Source organism: Schistocerca americana, chromosome 11, assembly GCF_021461395.2.
Source record: "Schistocerca americana isolate TAMUIC-IGC-003095 chromosome 11, iqSchAmer2.1, whole genome shotgun sequence".
NCBI lineage: Eukaryota > Metazoa > Arthropoda > Insecta > Orthoptera > Acrididae > Schistocerca > Schistocerca americana.
Window position 1 is genome coordinate 44571803 of NC_060129.1, and position 22890 is coordinate 44594692.

General features: G+C 44.3%; 1 protein-coding gene across 1 annotated transcript in view; it reads right to left on the reverse strand.

Annotated features, from left to right (window-relative positions):
* LOC124553589 (prostamide/prostaglandin F synthase-like) overlaps positions 1-22890 on the reverse strand; it is a 40162-nt gene that overhangs the window by 8422 nt on the left and 8850 nt on the right. Inside the window, exons 2-4 of the mRNA XM_047127443.1 lie at positions 19434-19638; positions 16486-16601; positions 10963-11140 (exon numbers count right to left, since the gene is read on the reverse strand). Coding sequence (XP_046983399.1) covers positions 10963-11140; positions 16486-16601; positions 19434-19638 — 499 coding nt within the window. The remainder of the gene's footprint in view (positions 1-10962; positions 11141-16485; positions 16602-19433; positions 19639-22890) is intronic.

Consider the following 22890-nt stretch of genomic DNA (forward strand, 5'->3'; position numbering starts at 1 on the left):
ATAATCCAGACGAGACTGGATTAATGCCCGGTGGAGCCGTAACAGGGTAGATCGGTCGGCGCCCCAGCTGGTGTGGCTCAAGCATCGCAGAGCATTTAGATGCCACCAACACGCCTGTTTAAGTTGCCGAATATGAGGCAGCCAAGTCAACCGGGCATCAAAAACTACACCCAAAAACCTGTGGGTCTCCACCACAGCGAGTTCATCAGCAAGATAAAGCCGCGGCTCAGGACGGACTGTTCGGCGCCGGCAGAAATGCGTAACGCGGGTCTTGGCAGCCGAAAACTAAAAACCGTGCGCTACAGCCCAAGACTGTGCCTTGCGGATAGCGCCCTGTAGCTGACGTTCAACAGCTGCAATGCCAGTAGAGCTGTAGTAACGGCAGAAGTCGTCAGCATACAGGGAAGCGGAAACAGAATTTCCCACCGCTGCAGCGAGCCCGTTTATTGCGATTAAAAACAGGCAGACACTGAGGACAGATCCCTGTGGCACACCGTTCTCCTGAACTCAGGAGGAACTATGGGAGGTCGCGACTTGCACGTGGAAGGTACGATACGATAGAAAATTTCGGATAAAGATTGGCAGAGGGCTCCGAAGACCCCACCCATGAAGTGTAGAAAGGATGTGATGACACCATGTGGTATCGTACGCCTTCCTCATGTCAAAAAAGACAGCGACCAGGTGCTGACGGCGGGCAAAGGCAGTACGGATGGCCGACTCCAGACTCACCAGATTGTCGGTGGCGGAGCGGCCTTTACGGAACCCACCCTGAGACGGAGCCAGAAGGCCCCGAGACTCCAGTACTCAATTCAAGCGCCAGCTCACCATCTGTTCGAGAAGCTTGCAAAGAACATTGGTGAGGCTAATGGGGCGGTAGCTGTCCACCTCCAAAGGGCTCTTGCCCGGTTTCAAAACGGGGATGACAATGCTTTCCCGCCATTGTGACGGAAACTCACCCTCGACCCAGAGACGGTTGTAAAGGTCGAGGAGGCGTCGCTTGCAGTCCACTGAAAGGTGTTTCAGCATCTGACAGTGAATGCGATCTGGCCCAGGAGCGGTATCAGGGCAAGCGGCAAGGGCACTGTGAAATTCCCACTCACTGAATGGAACATTGTAGGATTCCGGATGGTGGGTTCGAAAAGAAAGGCTCCGACGTTCCATCCGCTCTTTAATGGAGCAGAAGGCCAGTGGGTAATTGGAAGAAGCAGAACTAAGAGCAAAATGCTCTGCCAAGCTGTTGGCAATTTCGTCGGAGTCTGTACAAACTGCTCCATTCAGTGAGAGCGCAGGGATGCTGACAGGAGTCCGATAGCCATAGAGGCGTCTGATCTTGGCCCAGACCTGTGATGGAGAGAGATGGAGGCCAATGTGGACACATACCGCTCCCAGCACTCCTGCTTGCTTTGGCGGATGAGGCGGCGGGCCCGCGCACGCGGCCGTTTGAGGGTGATGAGGTGTTCAATGCAGGGATGTCGCTTGTGTTGCTGTAGCGCCCGCCGGCGATCTTTAATCGCTGCAGCGACCTCAGGCGACCACCAAGGCACAGTCCGCCGCCGAGGGGACCCGGAAGAATGGGGAATGGCAGATTCTGCGGCAGTAACGATGCCGGTGGTGACCGATTGAACCACCGCATCAATGTCATCATTAGAGAGAGGCTCAATAGCGGTAGTGGAGGAAAACATGTCCCAGTCAGCCATATTCATAGCCCACCTGCAAGGCTGCAGAGAAGACTGACGCTGTGGCAGTGACAGAAAGATCGGAAAGTGGTCACTACCACACAGGTCGTCATGTACTCTCCATTGGCCAGACGGTAAGAGGCTAGGGCTGCAGATCGAAAGGTCGATGGCAAAGTACGTGCCATGCGCCACGCTGAAGTGTGTGGAGGAACCATCATTTAAAAGCGAAAGATCGAGCTGTGCTAATAAATGCTCAATGGTGGCGCCTCGACCTGTCGCCACTGACCCACCCCACAGAGGGTTATGGGCATTGGAGTCGCCCAGTAACAAGAAAGGTGGCGGCAATTGGGCTATCAGCGCAGTCAGGACATGCTGTGCAACATCATCATCCGGTGGAAGGTAAAGACTGCAGACGGTAACAGCCTGTGGCGTCCACACCCGAACAGCGACAGCCTCTAAAGCTGTTTGTAGAGGTACAGACTCGCTGTGAAGAGAGTGAAGAACATATATGCAGACACCACCAGACACCCTTTCGTTAGCTGCCCGGTTCTTATAGTAACTCCGATAGCCACGGAGGGCGGGGGTTCGCATTGCTGGAAACCAAGTTTCCTGAATAGCAACGCAGAAGAAATGGTGAAGGCTGATAAGTTGTCGGAGCTCAGCTAGATGGTGGAAGAAACCGCTGCAGTTCCACTGGAGGATGGTATTGTCCATGTCTGTGAAAGGCGTGACGGGACTGGGAAGGCAGATTACGCCGCTGGGTCACCTGCCGCCTCCAATTGAGCACCGGTGTTAGCGCTATCCATGGTGTCTGAGGGACCGGCGAGATCGAGGTCGTCAGTGGACGCCAGAATCTCCACCTCGTCCTCAGACGCAGAGCTTGTAGGAAGCGGTGGGACGGGTGCCACCGCAATGTCGTTAGCCTTGGGGACTTTCTTCTGTTTCTGTTTCTCTCGTTGTGCCTTCGGTGGTTCAGGCTTGGAGGGCTTCACAGGGTCAGTCTCAGTCTCAGTCTCAGGGACGGACGACGACCGTGAGGCCCTACGACCAGGGGCTGGTGGTTGTTTGAGCCACTTGCGGGTGTCTGCTGTGCCGCTGGTCAGAACTTGCGAAGGGAGGTCCCCAAGAGACCCCTTCCTTGCGAGAGTAGCTGAAGAAGTCCAGCTGGGAAGGGGGAACTGATGTCCCTGATTGTTGGGGGGGGGGGGGGTTGCTCCTGAAGTAGATGGAGCAGGAGCAACAGGTTGTGAAGTGCCCCCCACAGGCAAGGGGGGTGGTGGATTCTGACCGATCTTAGAGCCGATTCGTGACGATGGGAGAACCTTCATTGCAGCAGCGACATAGGTCAACGTCATTGCCACAGGATGGAGCCGCTCATATTTCCGCCTAGCCTCGGGGTAGATCAGGCGGTCCAGGGTCTTATATTCCATTATCTTCCATTCTTTCTGGAATATCCTACAGTCCGGCGAGCAGGGGGAATGGTGTTCTCCGCAGTTAACACAGATGGGAGGTGGAGCACATGAAGTATTGGGATGCGAAGGACGTCCACAATCTCGACACGTGATGCCGGAAGTACAGCGAGATGACATGTGCCCGAACTTCCAGCATTTAAAACACCGCATCGGAGGAGGGATATATGGCTTCACATCACATCGGTAAACCATCACCTTGACCTTTTCGGGTAAAATATCACCTTCGAAGGCCAAGATGAAGGCACCGGTGGCTACCTGATTATCCCTCGGACCCTGATGGATGCACCGGACGAAGTGAACACCTCGTCGTTTGAGGTTGGCGCGTAATTCATCGTCAGACTGCAGAAGAAGATCCCTGTGGAATATAATACCCTGGACCATGTTGAGACTCTTATGCGGCATGATGCTAACGGAAACATCCCCCAACTTGTAACAATTGAGCAACCTCCGTGACTGGGCAGAGGATGCCGATTTGATGAGTACTGAACCAGAGCGCATTTTGGACAAGCCCTCCACCTCCCCCAACTTGTCCTCTAAATGCTCCACAAAAAACTGGGACTTGGTCGACATAAACAATTCCGCATCAACTCGCGTACACACGAGGTACCGGGGTGAATATTCTCCACTGCCTTCTTTAGCCATACGTTCCTCCCATGGAGTGGCCAGGGAGGGAAATGATCTCGGTTCGTATTTCTTGCCGTTTAGGTTAGACCTCGATCGCTTAGAGACTGCTTGTGGAGGCCCACCAGCGAGAGATGATGTACAACGCTCCATTGCGGGTCATCCGCCTCGATGCCACCCACTCCGACCAGGGGCTCTCCCCATGGGCGCCACCCAGCCGCAGCAAAGACCACCTGGCAGGATGGCCTTTGCCGGGAGTCCCGATGCCCCAGAGGGATAGGCATCTACTCCTCGGCATACGTGGGGAGGTAGCAGCTCAGGCATCAGCAGTGCAATCCTGTGTAGTCAGGGGGCTACCACCAAGAGGGTACATGATGACCCCACCACAACGGACTGGCTACCATGCTGGATGTCGGGTGTCTAATATCCATGTGTCAGGAGGGCAAAGATGGAAGTTCATAATGGAGGGCACGTATGCTGCCCGGAACACACACCAGCTGATGTTGCTGGAAGCTCGGTGGAAAGCCAACTCCATGACAATATCGGTTGTGCCAGATCTTAGGGCAAGATGGATACATAATACACCACGTAAGGCGTCCTTCCGCAAAGGGTACGCACTAACAGAAAATTTGGAAAGGTAGTGGTCAAACCCCGTAGGGGACCATCACATTAAGGCCGAAACGTTTGAGACTCCTTTTAGTCGCCTCTTACGACAGGCAGGAATAACGCGGGCCTATTCTTACTTACCCCCGAACCCGCAGGGGGCCACTAGTTATCCTACTTCAAATGTGAAATTTAAACATTCTCAAAAGTCTTGGAATCCCTGGGATTGGTGTTTTGCTGGGAGTAATACTGGTATCAGGGAGTCCTACTCGCACCTGGCAGTCCTCCCGCCTGAATACTACCAAATGCTCATCAACAGTCTGATAATGTGCGATGTAGGCACACACATCGAGCCTGAACCACCACTGCCGTTTGGGACTCCAATCTAGTTTCTGCCAATGTTTGTGGAAAGTTTCATTTTACTATGGTTAGCGCGTATACGTGAACGAGGAAAACAAATTCTTGTATCAACCCAGTTACATATGCACTTTTTACCAGGTGAAACTACACTTTTTCTGTGTTAAGTGACAATATACTTTCCCTTTGAGTTGTAAAACTTACAAATCCTTTGAATGATAAACTTATTTTACACCAGTGTAGAACCTGCCACTTCTGGAAAAGAAACCCAACAAAAAAAAACACATTTTGGAAACATGTTTGATGCTTGGCAACATGTACACTGCATATTTTCCTATTGTTGTTGTTGTTGTCGTCGTCTTCAGTCCAGAGACTGGTTTGATGCAGCTCTCCATGCCTCTCTACCCTGTGCATGCCTCTTCTCCAAAGAACCATTGCAACCTACATCCTTCTGAATCTGATTAGTGTATCCATACTCTCGGTCTCCCTCTACAATTTTTACCCTGCATGCTGCCCTCCAATACTAAATTAGTGATCCCTTGACGCTTCAGAATATGTCCTACCAACTAATCCCTTCTACTCAAGTTGTACCACAAATTCCTCTACTCCCCAATTCTGTTCAGCACCTCCTCATTAGTTACGTGATTTCTCCATCTAATCCTCAGCATTCTTCTGTAGCACCACATTTCAAAAGCTTCTATTCTCTTATTGTCTACACTGTTTATCGCCCATTTTCACTTCCATACAAGGCTATACCCAATACAAATGCTTTCAGAAGAGACTTCCTGACACCTAAATCTATACTCAATGTTAACAAAATTCTCTTCTCCACAAATGCTTTCCTTGCCATAGCCAGTCTACATTTTACATCCTCTCTACTTCGACATCTTCAGTTATTTTTCTCCCCAAATAGCAAAACTCACCTACTAAAGTAAATGCCATTTCCTAATCTAATACCCTCAGCATCCCCTGATTTAATTCTACTACACTCCATTATCCTCGTTTTGCTTTTGTTGATGTTCATCTTTTTCCAAGACACTGCCCACTCTGCTCAACTGCTCTTCCAGGTCCTTTGCTGTGTCTGACAGAATTACAATGTCATTGTCGAACCTCAAAGTTTGTATTTCTTCTCCATAGATTTTAATACCTACTCCGAATTTTTCTTTTGTTTCCTTTACTGCTTGCTCAATATACAAATTGAATAACGTCGGGGAGAGGCTACAACCCTGTCTCACTCACTTCCCAACCACTGCTTCCCTTTCATGTCCCCCCAATTCTTGTAACTGCCATCTGGTTTCTGTACAAATTGTTGCCATCTGGTTTCTGTACAAATTGTAAATAGCCTTTCGCTCCCTGTATTTGACCCCTGCCAACTTCAGAATTTGAAATAATATTCCTATCAACATTGTCAAAAGCCTTCTCTGAATCTAATTGCTAAGATAAGTCACAGGGTAAGTATTGCCTCACATGTTCCAATATTTCCACGGAATCCACCCTAATCTTCCTCGAGGTCAGGTTCCACTAGTTTTTCCATTTATCTGTAAAGAATTCGTGTTATTATTTTTTAACTGTGACTTCTTAAACTGACAGTTCGTAAATTTTCTTACCTGTCAACACCTGCTTTCTTTTGGATTGGAATAGTTATATTCTTTTTGAAGTCTGAAGATATTTCACCTGTTGCATCCATCTTGCCCACCAGATGGTAGAGTTTCGTCACAGCTGGCTCTGCCAAGGCTTTCAATAGTTCTAATGGAATGTTGATCACTCCGTGGCCTTTTTTTGACTTAGATCTTTCCAGGCTCTGTCAAACTCTTCACGCAGTATCGTATCTCCCATTTCATCTTCATCTACATCCTCTTCCATTTCCATAATATTGCCTTCAAGTACATCGCCCATCAAGTACATAGACCTTCTATATACTCCTATCTTTCTTCTTTCCCTTATTTGCTTAGGACTGGTTTTCCATCTGAGCTCTTGATATTCATACAAGTGGTTCTCTTTTCTCCAAATGCCTCTTTAATTTTCCTGTAGGCAGTATCTATCTTTCCCCTAGTTATCTATACCCTCACACTTGTCCCCTAGCTGTGCCTGCTTAGTCATTCTGCACTTCCTGTCGATCTCATTTTTGAGACGTCTGTATTCCCTTTCGCCTGCTTCATTTACTGCATTTTTGTATTTTCTTCTTTCATCAATTAAATTCAATATCTCTTCTGTTACCCAAGGATTTCTACTATCCCTCGTCTTTTTACCTACTTGATCCTCTGCTGCCTCCACTATTTCATCTCTCAAAGCTACCCATTCTTCTTATACAATATTTCTTTCCCCCATTCTTGTCAACCGTTCCCTGGTGCACTCTCTGAAATAGTCTACAACACCTGTCTACAGAGCAAACCAATAAATTGTGGTCAAAGTCCACTTCTGGTCCTGGAAATGTACAACAATTTAAAACCTGGTTTCTGAAATATGTGTTACTGTAATATAATCTATCTGAAACCTTCCAGTGTCCCTAGGCCTCTTCCACATATACAATGTACTTTCATGATTCTTAAACAAAGTGTCAGCTATGATTAAGTTACACTCTGTGCAAAATTCTACCAGGCAGCTTTCTCTTTCATTCCTTACCTCCGCTCCATAATCACTTACTCCTTTTTCTTCTCTTCCTGTTCCTACTGTCTAATTCCAGCCCCCCCCCTCCCCATGACTATTAAATTTTCATCTCCCTTAACTATCTGAATAATTTCTTTTATCTCATCATACATTTCATCAATATCTTTGTCATATGCAGAGCTAGTTGGCATATAAACTTGTACTATTGTGGTAGGCATGGGCTTTGTATCTATCTTGGCCACAACAATGCGTTCACTATGCTGTTTGTAGTAGCTTACCCACATTCCTATTTTTTATTCATTATTAAACCTACTCTTGCATTACCCTTATTTGATTTTGTATTTATAACCCCGTATTCGCCTGACCAAAAGTCTTGTTCCTCCTGCCACCAAACTTCACTAATTCCCACTATAACTGTAACCTATCCATTTCCCTTTTTAAATTTTCTAACCTACCTGCCCGATTAAGGGATCTGACATTCCACGCTCCGATCCGTAGAACGCCAGTTTTCTTTCTCCTGATAACGACGTCCTCTTGAGTAGTCCCCGCCCAGAGATCCGAATGAGGGACTATTTTACCCAAGAGGACGCCACCATCATTTAACCATACAGTAAAGCTGCATGCCCTTGGAAAAAATTATGGCTGTAGTTTCCCCTTGCTTTCAGCTATTCGCAATACCAGCACAAGAAGGCCATTTTGGTTAGTGTTACAAGGCCAGATCAGTCAATCATCCAGACTGTTGCCCCTGCGACTACTGAAAAGGCTGCTGCCCCTCTTCAGGAACCACACATCTGTCTGGCCTCTCAACAGATACTCCCCTGTTGTGGTTACACCTACAGTACGGCTATCTGTGTCGCTGAGGCACGCAAGCCTCCCTACCAACGGCACGGTCCACGGTCTGTGGTGGGGAGGGGAAGGGGGGATTTTCCTATTGCAAAAGCATGAATACACATTCCCACCTATTACAGTACGATAGCTTTTGATGTTGTGATGCGATTCTTGTCAGACAATCATTGCTCGTGTCATGTTATTCGCCAGCCAATGACAGCACACATTCAGAGCATAGGCTTTGTGATGTAGTCAGTCAATAGTGCAAACACACAAATAGGAAAAGTTAGTCGTTTAAATATTTTCAGTACAGCTAGATGAAGAGCTAATTTTTCTCCTATAGTACAGGCTGTCAAACCTTTTTTCTGTTCCCTCCCCAAAAAAAAGGGTGTGGTTAGGCAGTATCCTAGGAACATAGCTTAAACTGCAGCAGTTGAATATTTCTGATGAGCTTAATTACAAATTTCACTGTTGTGCATAAAAATTTCATTTATTACCTGGCCGAATAAATTTTTTGACAGGGACTTCGACTTTTCGGTAGAAAAGTCAGTTACTTGGGAAATTTGCTCAAGAATTCACCAAGAATTTTTTTAAAGGATAATTATACTCTTTTCCATCATTATTGCATAATTGTAATCTATGAAAGAAATATGAAAAACTAACCTTAAAGCTCTGTGATTTTTTAGCGTGTTATGCTTTAACATACATCAAACACAAAGATGCTGGTAAATTTTAAGTAACAGCATAAACGGTTGGTCTTCGGGCCTGAAATTTTTCTAAGTGGCTGGAACTTAAAGGGTAAAGCTTTGAATGAGAGTAAACCGCTCTGCAATTTAAGAAATTAATCGCACATTCTCACACGTAACATAATCCACCTTGCGTACAAGGAAATTTACCCTGAAACTAATGCCGTCAATATTTTCCTGCGACCTGTTAGAAATGTAAACAGCTGTGACATCATGCTCATCAAAAGCTATTTGTTGTTACTAAGTCACTGTTCTAAGGCGTTTGACATATTTTGCTGTTGGCAGGTATTAGTGTATGCAGTTTGGTTTGCTGTAAATAGTGCATTTTCTCTTAAACTAAAGTTTTATTTTGGTGTTATCCTCTCGTTTATGTTTTCTTGTGGCAGTATTTTTCTGCTGTTGTGGGCAAAAGTAAAATTCTTTATTAGAGTATCAGTTCTTATCAGTCAAAGTTAGAAAAATGTATCGGGAAACTAAACCGATGAAAAATTTGCCGAATTCTAAAAAATTCCTGGATTTTTCCCCCAAAAGAAAACATTCTCGGGATATCCTGGGTGTATACTCACTGTGTGGCCTAACTCGAAAGAAGGAACAGATTATTAAATAAAACAAAATTGTCCAGTTACTAAGCTGGATTACAAAAGGAACACCCAGGGAGAACCAAGTTACAGTTCCCAAAAGCAAGTACGTACTTATAAAGTTACTCAGTCATGCGTTACCAGTGTACCAGTATTGTGTTAGAGTATAATAACTTTTCTGGAGACTAGAAATCTACTCTGTAGGAATCAGCATGGGTTTCGAAAAACACTATCATGTGGAACCCAGCTCACGCCATTCGCCCACGAGACTCAGAGGGCCATAGACACGGGTTCCCAGGTAGATTCTGTGTTTCTAGACTTCAAGGCATTCCATACAGTTCCCCACAGTCGCTTAATGAACAAAGTAAGAGCATATGGACTATCAGACCAATTGTGTGATTGGATTAAAGAGTTCCTAGATAACAGAACGCAGAATGTCACTCTCAATGGATAGAAGTCTTCCGAAGTAAGAGTGATTTCAGGTGTGCCACAGGGGAGTGTCGTAGGACCATTGCTATTCACAATATACATAAATGACCTTGTGGATAACATCTGAAATTGACAGGCTTTTCGTGGATGATGCTGTAGTATATCGAGAGGTTGTAACAATGGAAAATTGTACTGAAATGCAGGAGGATCTGCAACGAATTGACGCATGGTGCAGGGAATGGCAATTAAATATCAATGTAAACAAGTGTAATGTGCTATGAATACATAGAAAGAAAGATGCTTTATCATTTAGCTAGAATATAGCAGGTCAGCAACTGGAAGCAGTTAATTCCATAATTTATCTGGGAGTACGCATTACAAGTGACTTAAAATGGAATGAGCATATAAAGTTAATCGTATACTGCTTACTGGTGTGGGATCTGTACCAAATAGGGTTGTGTGTGTGTGTGTGTGTGTGTGTGTGTGTGTGTGTGTGTGTGTGAGAGAGAGAGAGAAGAAGAAGAAGAAGAAGAAGAAGAAGAAGAAGAAGATCCAACGTAGAGCAGCGTGCTTCGTCACAGGATCATTTAATAATTGCGAAAGTGTTATGGACATTATAGATAAACTCCAGTGGAAGACTCTGCAAGAGAGACGCTCAGTAGCTCAGTATGGGCTTTCGTTGAAGTTTCGAGAACATACCTTCACTGAGGAGTCGAGCAGTATATTGTTCCCTCCTACATATATCTTGCGAAGAGAACGTGAGGATAAAATCAGAGATATTAGAGCCCCACACAGAAGCATACCGACAATATTTCTTTCCAAAAACAATACGAGACTGGAATAGAAGGGAGAACCAATAGAAGTACTCAAGGTACCCTCCGCCACACACCGTCAGGTGGCTTGCAGAGTACGGATGTAGATGTACACTTTTTGCACTTAATTATGTACGTCGGTAATACGCGTGAACGAAATAGTCTGCCGTATTTGCAAAGTTGAAACAAATATTAATGACTTCATAAAGTGAGGAACGGTGACAGAGCTCTACCTGCAGGCTCCGGCTGCAGCCCCAGTGCGGCCAGGATGGTGGAGTTGTCCAGCACCTCGGCCGGCCGCTCCTGCTTGAAGTAGGACAGCACGCCCGAGCCGCCCGCCCCCACCACCAGGGCGCCGCCGTTCTGCAGCCCGTCGCCGCGCAGGTCTCCTCCCAGCTTCATCGCTCGGCCCTGCACGGTGACAATAACTACTTATGTACGTACTTCAAATACTCCACACTAAAAATAAACGAGGCAACTGCCGACACGAGGCGACGTTACCGTATAATCTACATCTGTACCCTACAGACCCCTACAAAGTGTACAGCAGATGGTATGTCACAGTGAAGTGCACAGCAGAGAGTACACCCCACCACACCAGTTATTAGGGCTGCTTCTCATTCTGTCACGTACAGAGCCCGGGAAGAACGATCGATCGATCGCATACTTCTGTGCGTACAGTAATAATTTGAAACTTATCCTCACAATGTCGGAGTGAGCGATATGTACGGGGTTGTCGTATATTTCTAGAGACACGATTTAAAGCCAGTTCTCGAAAATTTGTTAGCAGACTTTCTGGGGATAGTTTATGTCTATCTTCGATAGTCTTACAGTTCAGTTTCTTCCGTATCTCTCTGACACTTTCCCCAAAGATCACACAAACCTGTGATCGTTCGTACTGACCTCCTCCGTATACGTTCAATACGCCCTATTAGCTCTGTGTCGTACTGGTCCCACACACTTGAGCAATATTCTAGAACCACTCACACGGGTGATTTTTCGGCAACTTCCTTTGTAGACTGACTGCACTTCCCCAGTACTCAACCAATAAAACAACGCCTACCGCCTGCTTTACCCACAACTGTGCCTTCATATTCCTACTAGTTTTACACCCACGTATTTACGCGAGTCAGCCGATTTCGACAGTGACTCCCCAATATTATAGACGTAGGATATTATGCTTTTTTTTTGTTCTGTGAAGTGTACATTTTTGAGCACTTAGAGCAACTTGCCAATCTTTGCGCCACTTATCCATCTTATCCAGATCTGACTGAATATTGACGCAGCTTCCTTCAGACACTACGTATTGTAAATAAATGCATGATCTGCAAGAAGCCTGAGGCTGCTCTTAATATTATCTGCAAGATCATTAATACACAACATGAACAGCAAGGTTCCCAACACACTTTGCTGGGGCACACCTGAAGTTACTTCTACATCTGACGATGACATTATCAAAGATAACATGCTGCGTCCTTCCTACCAAACAGTCCTCATTCCGGTCACAAATTTCACTTCACACCCCTTACAATTGTACTTTCGACAATAAGCGTAAGAGCGGTACCGAGTCAAATGCTTTTTGCAAATCGAGAAACACTGCATCTGCCCAGCTGCCACGATCCGAAGCTTTCAGTACGTCACGAGAGAAATGTGCGAGTTGCATTTCACGTGAAGGTGCTTTCAAAATCCGTGCCGATTTGCACGGAGGAAGTTATTCTGTTAGAGATACCGCATTGTGTGTGAGCTCCGAAAATGCTCTAAGATTTTACAACAAAGTTATATTAAGAATAATGGGTGGTAGGTTTGTGGATGACTAACTGCCCTTCTTGTAGACAGGTGAGAGCTGTACTTTCACCCGAGAACTGGGCATGGCCTTTTGTTCAAGCGACCTACAATAGATTATAATTAGAATGTGCTAACTCAGCCACAATTTCAGCATAGAATCTGATAGAGATTTCATTGGGCCCTGGAGCTTTAATAAATCATAACTGCAAAATGCTGACAAATCATTTACAGAAAATAGGAAAGACAGAAAGGGGTGACCTGTTGGTGTGGGGGACCGGTTTGGGTTCTGGAGAAATTTAAGAAGACTCAAAGCAGTAGTGGTTCAATGACTTGGAAGATAAGTTATAAAGAAGAAAGGCAAATTTTTCAGCTTCTGCAAACTCAAGAGAAGAACAGCAAAGCTCCACGTTCTGGGCCCAAAGGGCCGATTCACAGATAGCCGTGTTTTCCCCTGCTGGTGGAGTCACCGGGTGTAGTGTGGAGGTCTGCGAAGTAAATACACCACTCCTGTGGTCACTGTCAGTTTTCTCATCCTCTGAGCCACTAGTTCTCCAGCGAGTAACTGCCCAATTAGTATCACGAAGCTGAATGCACCTTATTCCAGTCCTCCGGCCGAGGAAAAATCCTTGGCAGTACGAGTAATTGAATTCGCGTATTCGGTACAGCAATTGCACAATGATAACTGAGCAAGAGTGAACAGATTTCAAAAAAGGTATCAACATTACTGACTAAAATATACTCTTTGGGACCTTGTAATGGTACTTTGACTACTGCGCCTCCTCAAATACAAAGATATAATTTACGATCGCGCACACAGAAGAGCGCTGCGGCAGCGACCGATTTTTATAAATAATTTTGTTCGTCTTTTTACTTTTGCGTAGGTTTTTGTTTTTAACAACTAATTGATTACACACTCTCTCTCTTGTCTTCATACGAAAGACGTGTATTATTCGGCACTGTGTTGAATGTGCTTTTGGGTGGAAATTAAAATTATATTACAAAGGGAGTTTGTTTCAATAGTGACTCGAGGTGGTTATTGCCAAATTTGTAAATTGATCATGACAGTGACAACTTGAAGTTTTCAACAGACGGAGAAAAGTGAAAGATGGGTCGTCCTACAAGAGAAATTAGGAGGACAGCCATGAAGACTATATTGTAATTAATTCTGCGTATCTAACAAGATTATAAGGTAAATTTCAATTAGTTTCTGATGCTATTTCCGTACAGTCGCTTTTTGTAGTGTTGCCGACCTGGTCTGCCATGCACGGTCAAATTACAGCACGATCTCAATCAATAATACGAAGTCCGCCTTATCCGTAACTGAAACCACCAAAATTCAAAACCCAATCAGATTTTCTATTTTATATTTTTCACGGCAGAACCCCGAAAAAAAGGAAACACTACAATCTAAAGGTGGCTAGGACAAAATACAGGGAGTGAAAGATTATTTACAACTAGCACTGAAAGCGGACCGCACAGTTATAAGATGAATATATCAAAGAAAGCAACACAGGGGTAACTGAGTGTACTGAAATTAGGTTAGGTGGTATCAAGGGGATTAGACTGGGAAATGAGAGACTAAAAGAAAGACACACACTTTGTTCGCAAAATGACTGATGATAGCTTCAGTAGACAAGATATAAAGACGGGCAATAGCAAAAAATTCATTTCCCAAAATACAGCAAATTTGTCTTAAGTGTTAACAAATTAAGTGTTATGAAGTCTTTTCATAAGATACTTGTCAACAGTCGTCTTCTGCGGAAGTGAAACAGACAAATAGTTCAGACAAGAAGTGAATACAACCTTACAAAATATGGGGCTGTAGAAGAACATTTAAAATTCAGACGGGCATATCCAGTGATTTCTTTTTATTACCTGGATGTCAGCACCAGCAGCCTAAAAATGCCAGCCACAGATGCCCTTATTTCATCTCTCGCCTAACTGCAACACGGCTGCCACAAAAAACACCGACCGAAAATACTTCTCGATTCTCCTCACACCCGTCTACAAGAAGGGCAGTAGAAGCGATCCACAAAACTACCATCCAATATCATCTACTTCAATTTGTTGTAGAATCTTTGAACACTTTCTGAGCTCACAAATAATACACTATCTCAAATAGAATGACCTCGTCAATGCCAACCGCCACAGATTCTGAAAACACTGATCGTGTGAAAACCAACTCGCACTTTTCTCACGTGACATATTGAAAGCTTTGGATCGAGGCAACCAGGTAGATGCAGTGGTTCTCTATTTCCGAAAAGCATCTGTCTCAGTACCGCAACTACACTTATTGCCAGAAGTAGCACCTACACCCCAAGTCCTCAGTTATTTATTAGATGTATTTCAATCTCCACCTTCCTCTACAGTTTTTGCCCTCTACAGCTAGGAAAGTGCTTGTAACTGTGTTCTGGGATATGTATGATAGATCACTGGTGGACTTTGCTGAACACGGGACCACTGTGAATGCTGCAGCCTGCGTTACAACTTCGGTTAAGCTGCATCGTACCTTTTGTGGCGAGCACGACAACACTAGTGCTGAGAGTGTCGAACTACTTCGTGATAATGCTCGCCCCGTACGTTGCTGCTCCTGTTTGTGAGAAAACTGCCAAATTTGTGTGGGAGGTGTTCCAGAATCCACCATACAGTCCAGACAGCACACTGTCGGACCTTCATCTGTTTGGCCCCGTGACGAAGTTTCTGCCCAGCCAACACTTTGCGACAGATCCGTTAGTGTAATAGACACACTGCAGACGACAGTGTGCTGGCCAGCCTGTGGATGGTTTTCCATCTGCCTCTGTGAATGCAGGCTGGTTCCCCTTATTCCAGCCCAGTTACACTACGTCAGCAATTGCTGCACGAACACTGTCTCTACGCACGCGCACACCGTAATTACTTTACCACGCAATTATTGGGGTTACACTCGTCTGGAATAAGACATTCCATTGGGAGGGGGAGGGGGGGGGGCACGGGGGACCGAAATGCAGAACACTAGGCTCGATGTAAGGCAGCAGTGGGGTGAGTGGACTGGTGTAGGGTTGTGTACCACTCAGGGCTATGACAGAAACGGAGCCTCTCCATTTCTAGGTCCCCAGTTCAATACATACAAACATACATACATGGCTAATAAATATAAAAAATTAGTGAACACCACATAACTGCTAAAAGAAAGAAACACCACGTAACTGCTAAAAGATCTAAGTACCTATAACGAGACTGTCTGAAGCTTTGCAAGGCTGTTTGTAGACGATGTTTTCCAAAGGCATGCTGCAGTATGAGAAAACAACAAAATGCAAGACGACCTACAGAGGACTGACGACTGGTTCCTCAGCTGGCGGAATTAATCAGCAGAAATAGTGTCTCATTTACATCACCTAAACTGTTGACTTCAGAACCAGTTTACAACAAAAAATTGTGACTGGCAATAACGATGTCGTGCCGGCACAAGCTTTGTCATTTACACATCCACTACAGAGTTAGTAACAAGATTTTGTTTATTCGGAGATGTTATTCAATATTTGGGTGGTACATTACAATCGACGGTATTTAAATTCAGAAATATAAATAATGCCAGTCATTCTGCATCCTCATATAATTTAGAACATAATTTCAAAAGTTTACATCTCTCTGTACATATGTGAAAACTTTTGAGGCAGAGAAAATCCCTGACCCCGCCGGGAATCGAACCCGGGCGTGGGAAGCGAGAATGCTACCGCACGACCACGAGCTGTGGACGGCTCAGCACATTTGTGGAAGATGACCGAGTGACATTTAGCTTCCGGCAAAGGCGCGAGCAGTTTCAGATGCCACGGTACAACTTTAAAGGCAAACAGTGTTGCAGAACTTCAAAACTGAAATGTACCAGCAGGTGGAATCTGAACTGTCAAGCGATGCCTCTTCCGATAACCGAATCTCCATAAGCACTTCAACTACAAACAAATGTAATCCTATCTCAACACACTATCTCTTACCTTTGCAATAGCAGCTCTGGATTCACTCGTGAACAGTGCGGCCAGGACACTGAACATGGAGAACCTCTTGAATGACAGGAACTTGTAGGTTTTCTTCTCGACATCAACAAAAAGCTCTGGAACGAAAAGATTAAATACAAATAAATCTTAGCACACTGAACCCACGATACTGACATTCGTCTTTTGTACACGCACACACACACACACACACACACACACACACACACACACACACACACACACACACACAACCAATCTATGATTAAGAGTGAAAGAGAGAAAAATGCAGTGAAGTCTCACCAGATATTGTGTTTCTTTAGGACTGAATGACATCAGTTCTGACTGTGACGAGGTTGGTTTTAAGGGTAATCAAACGCTTTGTTACCAGTGCCCTTATTGAAGATAATGTGCACATTCTATGCTCCGATATAAGAGGTTTCCTCTTACTAAGCAGCAAATCCGCGATACCTTGAATTGAACTCCCGTGTATAAAACAGCTCCAAACGCCCGATTATTGTGAGACTTAGTTAATGTGTTAAATATATGACTAAGCATGTAAGTGAGAAAAATGTTTAGGAAGGTCTGAAATTACGCTTCAAGTTCCCTGGGAGTTGCTAAATGCTCTCATTATTCACAATGCACGAATATAGTCTGTGTAACGTGTGCTCCATTTTAAACAAAAGCTACATTTTCACTGGTTACAGCATCGTGTCTCCTTAACTGTGTAAAGTGAATGGAGTCTATAGTAAAGAAGTAATAAAATGTCGTGCCCGATGCCAAAGTTTGACTGCACGTCAATAATTCGAGTCGTTAACGTTCCCCTTTCGTCGTTTTGTGAGGTGTCAGTGAGATAGTATAGGTATGAAAATGTTTCAAGTTCTCAAATACTGAATGAATATAGTCCAGCAATTCGTGTGCCGTCTGTTACATTGCGTCAAGACAAACCGATAGTTTCTACCTGCATTACTCATCTTATTGTGTCAAAACTTTTAATGCAAGACCTTTTTTTTGCCCCTGGAACCCGTTAGATAGGCAACATGTAACTAGAATTAGGTTGCAAGAGGATAATTGCTTAGTAAAATCAGTAATACTGCGATGGTGTGGAACTACGCAAATAAATAAGTTCCCAGCCCAAAATTTTTCCAAGCACCTGGTCCTTAAAGTGTTAAGCTCTGTGATTTAACAACTTCATCACACATTCTCACATGAACATTGCGTAAACAGAAATTTACTTTCAAAGTAACGCTTCTCATACCACCATTTTCCCACAACCTGTCAGAAATGTAAACAGTAATGTCATTCTCATTGAAAGCAGATTTTACTGCTGCAGTATTACTCTCCTGTAGAGGGTGCTGGAAATTTAAAAAATTCTCATGTTTTTACCTGATGAAAAAAAATTCTCGCTTTTCCTCCCCGATTTCCTGGGTTGTCCTGAGGTGTATACATCCTGTGTAATTATGACCTCGATACAAATAGAGATGCCGCTACAAAATTTCGCTGCAGTGTTAGTCTTCTACATAGTCTCCATTAAATGTGAAACATTATGGAATGACGGATTATCCACAGAACTCTATTGCAGAGGTCTATTTTGTCTGTCCAGGAATTATTTCTCTCAATATCTGAATCTACGCGAGTGTTTTGCAATTCACACTTACGTGACCGGCAGAGGGTTCATCGAACCACATTCGAGATATTTCTCTACTGTTCCACACACACTAACAGTGACCAGGAAAAACTAACACTTAAATCTTTCTGTATAAGCTTCAATTTCCCTTACTTCAGTATGGCAATCGTTTCTCCGTATGTTGGTGAGCGGCAAAAAACTATTTTTGTATTCCGAGGAGAAAGCTGGTGATTGAAAACTCGTCAAAAGAACTCATTGCAATGAATTACACCCTCGTTTTAATGACTGTCACCCCAACACACCCCAACTGTGGCACACACTCCCGTATTTTGCGATAATACAAAACAAGGTGCCCTTCTTTGAACTATTTTGGTGCCCTCTGACAATCCTAACTGGTAACAGGTCTGTAGAACAAGCAATACTCTAGCAGACGCCAGACAAGCAGGGTGTACGCAGTCTCTCTAGTAGACCTGTTGCAGATTTTAAGTGTTCTCCTTCCTGACAACATTATCTATGCAATTCAGTTTATGGAAACTTGTGGATTCATCGCGGCCAAAAGGGGCAAAGGATCAGTTGTCATCGGGCAAGGTGACGCTGAGTATTCTTAGGACCACCTCGTTGTGGTGCTAACACATTATGTTCGCAAGGGACCCACGACGACGCTCCAGCTCATTCTGCACAGGACACAGTCACACGCGCTGCCTCTGCACTGTCAAATTTGCCCACATATTACACCAATACAATACCCAGGGACTTTTCTCGGACAACAAAACCGTTGCGAAGCAGGTACTTCCAGAAAGGTGGTGTATCGATTTTTGAGGTGCAACACTCCCTGAACGGCCAAATAGCAGACCTCCACAACTGCGGTCTCCACAGAGTCGTCCACTGCCGTCGACACATTTTGCATCTAAGGGTGAATATGTAGGTGAAGACTGACACCGTAATCAAATTGCACGGATGCAGCTCCATTCTTTTGAGGTGCTGCTTGAAACATTAAGATTTGTCATTTGTAAAACACCCACAGCCAGTGAATTCAGTGACGGAGAACCAAATTTTACCTGGGCTCAGACTATGCAGGAAAACTGATGAAAATACGATCAGATGGTAGCCGTGCAAATTCTGCGCACACCATTATTTGAGGAACATTTTTAAGTGGAGTAACTCTTAACATCGTCCAGACAACATCCGAAGCAAGTCAACTAGGCAAAGTGCACGCGGAATTCACAAGGACATACAGTGACCGCAAAGCTGTAGTTATCGGGGAAAAATGCGTGCGGCAAATGACCAGCTGGCTGAGATAAAACAGCTGTGTCCGGGCACTCACCTCCGTCAAAGAATTTCCCGTCACTGAATTCTTGCACGCCGATGTCCTCGACACCTACCCCGATGAGGCGCACGCCATTCTTCTGGAGTTGGGGTGCAATCTTGCTGACCTCTTTCGCCCACAGCCGGCAGAAGATGCACCCCCAGCGACGAAAGAAGATTGCGACGAGGGGCTGGGTCGCCCACAGCGACGACATCTCCACCACCTGGAACAGCACGGCACAGCTCAGGCATTGTTGTTGTTGTTGTTGTTGTTGTTGTTGTTGTGGTTGTTGTTGTGGTTGTTGTTGTTGTTGTCGTCGTCTTCAGTACTGAGACTGGTTTGATGCAGCTCTCCATGCTACTCTATTCTGTGCAAGCTTCTTCATCTCCCAGTACCTACTGCAGCCTACATCCTTCTGAATCTGCTTAGTGTATTCATCTCTCGGTCTCCCTCTACGATTTTTACCCTCCACGCTTCCCTCCAATACTAAATTGGTGATCCCTTGATGCCTCAGAACATGTCCTACCAACCGATCCCTTAGTCAAGTTGTGCCACAAGCTCCTCTTCTCCCCAATTCTGTTCAATACCTCCTCATTAGTTATGTGATCTACCCATCTAATCTTCAGCATTCTTCTGTAGCACCACACTTCGAAGCTTCTATTTCCTTGTCTAAACTATTTATCGTCCATATTTCACTTCCATACATGGCTACACTCCATACAAATACTTTCAGAAACACCTTCCTGACACTTAAATCTATAGTTGATGTTAACAAATTTCTCTTCTTCAGAAACGCTTTCCTTGCCATTGCCAGTCTACATTTTATATCCTCTCTACTTTGACAATCACCAGTTATTTTGCTCCCCAAATAGCGAAACTCCTTTACTACTTTAAGTGTCTCATTTCCTAATCTAATTCCCTCAGTATCACCCGACTTAATTCGACTTCATTCCATTATCCTCGTTTTGCTTTCGTTGATGTTCATCTTATACCCTCCTTTCAAGACACTATCCATTTTGTTCAACTGCTCTTCCAAGTCCTTTGCTGTCTCTGACAGAATTAGCTCAGGCATACGCCCGCCAAAGTGATGTTGCGGGCAGAGTCGCCCGACCCTATCTTAGCGTTACAAATAATTTCCAATATATTTACAAATGCATTAATTTGAAACAGAGCCGTGTGACTTATGAGATGTTACAACTCCGAGTATAAAATTATCGTTAATTATTGAGGAGAAAAAAGCAATCAAAAAATATAATTACAGAATTAAGAGAAAACAACCAATAACTACAATATTGACGATTGATTATTGTCTCTGGCTTAATAATAGAAAACTTAAGTTTTATAAATAACTATTGCTAATCTCGAAATAGTCTCCTGTTTTTACATCAAATCATTTGAAGAATCTGCAATTAAAGAGAAAAATAATTTTAAATGTAAAGAAAGGGAATATTACCACTGTCTAACAAAATAAATGGCGATATGTGAGGTTTCCTCATACTATTTGGAAGTCTGGCACAGATGAGCCAGTGAACAAAACCACAAGCAACACTGCAACCTTTTAACTAACTTTTTGTTCAGTCATGTAGAACTTTATAAAAGACATCATATTTATGCCAGCAACTGTAGCACTTTCTTTATTTTGCGACTGTAGTTTCTGCCTTAGGTCATTATCAAGTGAAGATGTTATGGCTATTAGGCCATGTCAGCCTAAAATGGCCTAATATGTAAAGTACACAAGCGGCAAGATGCAGTCAATACCTTCGCTGCGCAGTGCCGATGGTACTGTTACCGAGACTGTGCCGCTAAAGCGGAGTTATTGAACGCAGTTTTCCGAAATTCCTTCACCAGGGAAGACGAATGGAATATTCCAGAATTTGAAACATGAACAGCTGCTAGCACGAGTCTTAGAAGTAAATACCTTAGGGGTCGCGAAGCAACTCAAATCGCTTGATACGGGCAAGTCTTCAGGTCCAGATTGTATACTGATTAGGTTCCTTTCAGATTACGCTGATACAATAGCTCCCTATTTAGCAATTATATACAACCGCTCGCTCACTGATAGATTTGTACCTACAGATTGGAAAATTGCGCAGGTCGCACCAGTGTTTAAGAAGGGTAGTAGGAGTAATCCATCGAACTACAGACCTATATCATTGACGTCGGTTTGCAGTAGGGTTTTGGAGCATATACTGTATTTAAACATTATGAGTCACCTTGAAGGGAACGATCTATTGTGACGTAATCAGCACGGTTTCAGAAAACATCGTTCTTGTGCAACGCAGCTAGCTCTTTATTCGCACGAAGTAATGGCCGCTATCGACAGGGGATCTCAGGTTGATTCCGTATTTCTGGATTTCCAGAAAGCTTTTGAGACCGTTCCTCACGAGCGAGTTCTAATCAAGCTGCGGGCCTATGGGGTATCGTCTCAGTTGTGCGACTGGATTCGTGATTTCCTGTCAGGAAGGTCGCAGTTCGTAGTAATAGATGGCAAATCATCGAGTAAAACTGAAGTGATATCAGGTGTTCCCCAGGGAAGCGTCCTGGGACCTCTGCTGTTCCTGATCTATATAAATGACCTGGGTGACAATCTGATCAGTTCTCTTAGGTTGTTCGCAGATGATGCTGTAATTTACCGTCTAGTAAGGTCATCTGAAGACCAGTATCAGTTGCAAAGCGATTTAGAAAAGATTGCTGTATGGTGTGGCAGGTGGCAATTGACACTAAATAACGAAAAGTGTGAGGTGATCCACATGAGTTCCAAAAGAAATCCGTTGGAATTTGATTACTCGATAAATAGTACAATTCTCAAGGCTGTCAATTCAACTAAGTACCTGGGTGTTAAAATTACGAACAACTTCAGTTGGAAAGACCACATAGATAATATTGTGGGGAAGGCGAGCCGAAGGTTGCGTTTCATTGGCAGGACACTTAGAAGATGCAACAAGTCCACTAAAGAGACAGCTTACACTACACTCGTTCGTCCTCTGTTAGAATATTGCTGCGCGGTGTGGGATCCTTATCAGGTGGGATTGACGGAGGACATCGAAAGGGTGCAAAAAAAGGGCAGCTCGTTTTGTATCATCACGTAATAGGGGAGAGAGTGTGGCAGATATGATACGCGAGTTGGGACGGAAGTCATTAAAGCAAAGACGTCTTTCGTCGGGGCGAGATCTATTTACGAAATTTCAGTCAGCATCTTTCTCTTCTGAATGCGAAAATATTTTGTTGAGCCCAACCTACATAGGTAGGAATGATCATCAAAATAAAATAAGAGAAGTCAGAGCTCGAACAGAAAGGTTTAGGTGTTCATTTTTCCCGCGCGCTGTTCAGGAGTGGAATGGTAGAGAGAGAGTACGATTGTGGTTCAATGAACCCTCTGCCAAGCACTTAAATGTGAATTGCAGAGTAGTCATGTATATGTACATGTAGACATCTTCACTTGATAATGGCCTAAATCCGAAATTGCAATTGTGAA